Source organism: Branchiostoma floridae, unplaced genomic scaffold (assembly GCF_000003815.2).
Source record: "Branchiostoma floridae strain S238N-H82 unplaced genomic scaffold, Bfl_VNyyK Sc7u5tJ_387, whole genome shotgun sequence".
NCBI classification, from domain to species: domain Eukaryota; kingdom Metazoa; phylum Chordata; class Leptocardii; order Amphioxiformes; family Branchiostomatidae; genus Branchiostoma; species Branchiostoma floridae.
The window spans coordinates 23,327-28,448 of NW_023365825.1; the positions used below are offsets into that span (position 1 = coordinate 23,327).

At 40.3% G+C, this 5,122-nt stretch overlaps 2 protein-coding genes across 2 annotated transcripts in view; one reads left to right on the forward strand and one right to left on the reverse strand.

Moving 5' to 3' along the window:
• LOC118408757 overlaps positions 1-871 on the forward strand; it is a 10,943-nt gene extending 10,072 nt beyond the window's left edge. The window contains exon 3 of the mRNA XM_035809616.1: positions 818-871. Coding sequence (XP_035665509.1) covers positions 818-871 — 54 coding nt within the window. The remainder of the gene's footprint in view (positions 1-817) is intronic.
• Positions 872-2,020: 1,149 nt separating this feature from the next.
• The window catches only part of LOC118408758 (integrin beta-1-A-like), a gene marked incomplete at its 5' end in the record, with an annotated part of 10,168 nt that continues 7,066 nt past the window's right edge, over positions 2,021-5,122 (reverse strand). The window contains 5 exon segments of the mRNA XM_035809617.1: positions 2,021-3,204; positions 3,432-3,598; positions 3,828-3,950; positions 4,072-4,201; positions 4,385-4,477. Coding sequence (XP_035665510.1) covers positions 3,115-3,204; positions 3,432-3,598; positions 3,828-3,950; positions 4,072-4,201; positions 4,385-4,477 — 603 coding nt within the window.

The following is a 5,122-nucleotide window of genomic DNA, read 5'->3' on the forward strand; positions in this document are numbered from 1 at the left end:
CCTGTCCAGAGTATACCCAGGTATAATCTAGCCTAGGCCAGAATATACCCGGGGTATAGTCTAGCCTAGGCCAGAATATACCCAGGGTATAGTCTAGATTATACCCCCAGGGTATATTCTGGCCTAGAGGGGTGTAATCTGGATTATACCCCGGGGTATAATCTGGCCTAGGCTAGATTATACCCGGGTATATTCTGACCGGGGGTATATTCTGGCCTGCTACACCGGTATTATGCCAATGGATGTTACATGCGTGTGTAGGAAGGGTACAAGTCTGGGTAGTAATAATAATAATAATAATCTGGTGTATTATGCAGCCAGTAGGTACCCAAAGTATGAGTAATGAGGCTGTTTAACGTGGTCGAGGCACCTCCTCGAGCACGGGACCCCCGTTTTACGTCCCTCCCGGAAGACGATTTCGTGAAAACTTCGTGAGGCTACAGCAATCCGGACGTCCTTGGTTGGTCCCCCATCCAAGCACTGTCCGGACCGCGCGTTGCTTAACTTCCGAGATCGAGGGATCGGGTGTGCCAACGCACCACATTCGTAACGACCGTTTCAAGTCCACTCCTGCGGGCGAGCGCGGGTACGTGTTCGACGTCGAATAGCAAGTGCAGTTCAGTACAAACATTCAAAGCGGCTGGTAGTGTCTTCTTTTGTTGTCCGTCTGTCGAGCTCTCAATCCTCCTAAACCCGCTGCAACGGACCTGAACTTCAGGGAATCAAACCACCATCCTACATTCCCTACACATGCGCATACGGCACTGTTCGAAGACGTCTTTCTGATATCCTAATATTGTAATGATACTCTCTTCAGTGGGTTGTCCTGATCGACTGGGGACGCTTTGACTTCTTCAAGCTTCCATTCTAGTGTGTACTAGTATACCCACTTTTGAATGTTCAATTCTTTACTAGAAAGGGTTCTGAAGCAGTCACAAAACATTTTTTCTACTGCTGAACACTATTTTCTCGTTTACTTTCTAACCTCCTTGCTTATTACCAGTCGCTCACAATTAAAAGTTGGCGCGAAACTGGCGCAGTCGGCACTCCTCAGAAGAGACATTTCACGACTGACTTAAGTACTGCAACTACAGCCTCTCGCAATTACAGCGCCTTAAGGAGACGCTGATCAAAACCTATAACGTCCAGCCTTACTTAAGGTGCATCTGAGAAAGGATCCCGGAAGTTATAAGTTCAGGATAGTTGCGTTTTAGACCTACAATCGGCTACACCATGCTGTATGGTTTTTATTTAGGTAACGTTTAACAACTGGGGCTCGATTGCAGTACCTCAATCCACCGTGATATGTCTCTTTTGAACAGTGTCGGTTGTGCGTTACCTGTACAAGCTTGTTTATTCACATCAAAGAGGTTTCCTCCTTGTTCGCATGAAGCCGTAGAGTTTGGAGGGTCATGATTAATAACACGTTTTAAGAAGATAAGGACATCGATTGATTGATTGGTTGGTTGGTTGGCTGGTGAAATAAGAACTACGCGCTAACATTATTTTAACGGCTACGTAAGATATTGCAACATGTACACAAGGGGTGACTTGTTCTCCCCGCGGTGCATGTATTGCGCGCAATCAGGTCATTCACCTTCGGGAGAACAAGTCAACCCTGTGTATATGATGCAATATCTTACGTAGCCGTTAGACGTCTCTTTTAAACCGCATTGAATGGGCAAACATCTTTCTACTTTGGCATTACAACATTCGCTGGATGAAAATAAGCAAGCAAACTACAACAGAAACAAATGTTTCCCTTAGTACTGAATGACGCACTGCAGACTGTGCTCTTGTCCCTGGTGCTGAATGGTTCAATCAAAACTGTCGCTGTTGTCCCTGAACATCTGACTTACAAGGCCTCTGTCCTTGGTGCTGAATACGTGTTTACTGTTGTCAAATCTGTATGCTAAGATTTCAACTGTCTGTTTGCTTGTCTACTGTGTGAATGAATTTACTGGATTAAAAACCTTTAATGATATGTCAGGCTAAAACCAACAAATTTATTCGCAAGAGATGCAGATCTGAAATTTGTGACTTGAATACATGATTAGACTAAAAAGTGAAAAACATCAACAACACTATTTGTAACTTAGATGATAACAGAAATGCAACAGTACTGCTTGTAAGTTAAATAACCGTAGAAATGTTAATGATGTATGTGTTAATAATCTATCTTCCAATTAAATTTCCCTGCAGATCAAATACAAGTAAAACAAAAGTAAAAATCTTGAAATGCACAAGAGTACATAGACAGATAATTATCATATCTTACAAACATATAAATAAAACTTTGTTCTCCTATGCACTACATGTTGTATAAATGCTTTGCTTTCATAAAATGTATCATTTCTTACAAAAGGGTTCTTTTACAATCTTACTTGGTTGCTTACGATGGCCACATTACGATACCCATTTGGAAAAACGGTAACATTAAATCTCAATGGCAGCCTTATCCTGACAAAAAGAGCAGAAATGGCATGCTGTACTTTCGATCAACATGCCATATCATACCGATAAGAAGTCAGTCAGTGGTGACAACACAAAGCTTTTGGCACCATTTTACAAGATGTCATTGTCACCCTGTTCTATATAAAGGTTCTAAAAAGTCTATTGTCTAGAAATACAATGTCTTAATTCATAGTTCAATTGTTTGATAATTTTTTCATCTTGCCATGTATATAGAATGTGTATGACAAATGAGCCCATGGCCTGAAAGGAACAACATTAACGATGAGGTAACATTGCTTTGAGATGGTAACATATATCAGCGATGTGCACAGACATTCAAATGTGACTCAAATTCAAAATCTTTTTTACCTCACTGACTCAAGTTAAACTAGAGTCTACAAAACAAAATGATGCTGGTATTCATGCAGGAACAGAAGAGGGAGGATTATTACAAGTATGTTCAAGAACAGGTTAGTTACATAATGTGAAGGTTCTTTGATACTTGGGGTGATACACCAGAAAACATATCCCTATCTAGACTACATCATTTCAATCTCATTACATCCGTCACAAATTATGGTTGGATGTTCAACAGAATGGATGAAGGTCCAACACTTCCTACTCTTGTCACTAGGTGTCACTTCACAAAAATCCATCCCATCACTCAAAATCCTCATGAGCAGGTTGCGCCTGGTGGAAGGTTGGGTTGATGAACTTGGTGGTGTTGGTCACATAGAGAGGGTTCACATCCTGCAACAATGTGAGGCAATTTTCTTAAGAAACAAAGTCAGTCTAAAAATCCTAAGGCATGTTGTCTGTGCATGTTAGAATACTATTCAGGCACCTTATAAGTCAAGTTCAAAATCAGTTCATTCTTCAAATACGCAATCTTCAATGCATCAGTGAACAAGATAAAGTTAAAGTTCACATTTGTAATAAGAGTACTGATGACTAAAACAATGTAAAAATGAACTTACTGTCGTGAATTGTACTTTTTGTCTTTCCTTCTCAAACTCCATATATTGTTTTTTGTCATATATGTGGATTGCCACACGCCAGATGATAACCAAAATTAGACCAATCAGAACAATCCCTCCCACAATGCCAAGCACAATGGGAAGGATAGGAGCACCTTGTGGACACTCTGGAGGAAGCAAACAGAGAACAGTTGGTGTGCTTGAAAACAGGTTTTGAAATCAATATAACAATACCTTAAGTCATATTTGATTATAGTATTGTGTGTTATTATAATATGATAATGATAATATTATATAGAAATATCAAAGTTAAAGAAAAAACTGGTTCTACATTGAAGCAATCAGGAAAGTAAACCAGAGCAGGAGCGGGGTAGACACCAGGCTAACAAGACTCACCTTTGTCTTCCTGAACTGTAACCACCAGCATGTTGTCTTCTCCCCTCCCATACTTGAAGGTGAAAAAGCAGCCGTCTTCTTCGTCAAGAAAACGGCAGGTCTCTTGGGGAATTGGGCTGCTTTCTGAAACACCAGAAATAAAATCATGGAAGACATCCAGAACAATACATGTATCTTATCAGTTTGTTACTTCCATTATGATTGGATTGTAATGTCATAACGGTTACATAAAATAAATACATACCAGGGAAAGTATCAACTACTGTGGAATTAAAGTTGCATCTCCGTTGGCATTCTGCTGGTGACAGCGCTCCTGACTGGAAGACCTGGCACTGTACACAATCTCTGTTCAGTGCACACTGTCCTGGGCAAGCCTTTAGATTCAGAAAAACAAAGTATGCACATAACATGACATTATATATTGTGTTTTTATCAAGCTGAAAAATGCAGACTTTATCAAGAATTGTGATGTGCAAATTATATATGAGGCTGACCTTTACTTGACTTATGACTATAAGAAACAATTACTTTGTGTATCTGGAAAAACAGGAACTTACCGGACAAGTTTCACAGGTTGGTCCAGAGTACGGACTGTTCTGGTAACATTCGCACTTCCCACAGACACATTTGCCCTGGCCGTTACATATACGCTGTAGACCAAAATCAAAGCTTTGTTCATCAACATTGCGGATTTGATGTCTGAATTGAGTAGACTGACAACACCTCATCAGTTGTAACTGTTACAGTTTTTTGTGACAGAATCTCACAGATGACATGATAATACAATTAGATTAATTCTCAAATTGTTGAAAATATTCCTCTGGAAACCTATCATGAGTAAACAGTAAAACAAATTTATATGTTGTTCAGTGAATTGATGGAGGTGATATATAACAAATATGAATAGATGAAGAAACCTGAATACCTCAGGGTGCAAACTTCTGAGATTACTGATTATGCATTAGAAGAGACACTTTCAAAACTGATAAATTCCCCATTTCTCAACGTGGCAACCCTAATGTAACCTGTGAGGTTATGTTTTGCCAATGTCAATTGGCTCAAGGCTACTGAAGAAGGTGGGGACGTTTGGTTTATACACTCACCCCGTCTGCTGCCTTACACGTGTCCTCCCTCTTGGAGCACTGACAGGCATTTCCACTCCAGCCGTCATTACAGCGACACGTGCCACACTCACAGGTACCTCGATCCGGACCTGTCAGAAAGGACGATTTTATTGCAGCAATTATATGAGAAGTTTTCTTAGTTGCCTTGTGGCATTGGAATGATTCCATTTT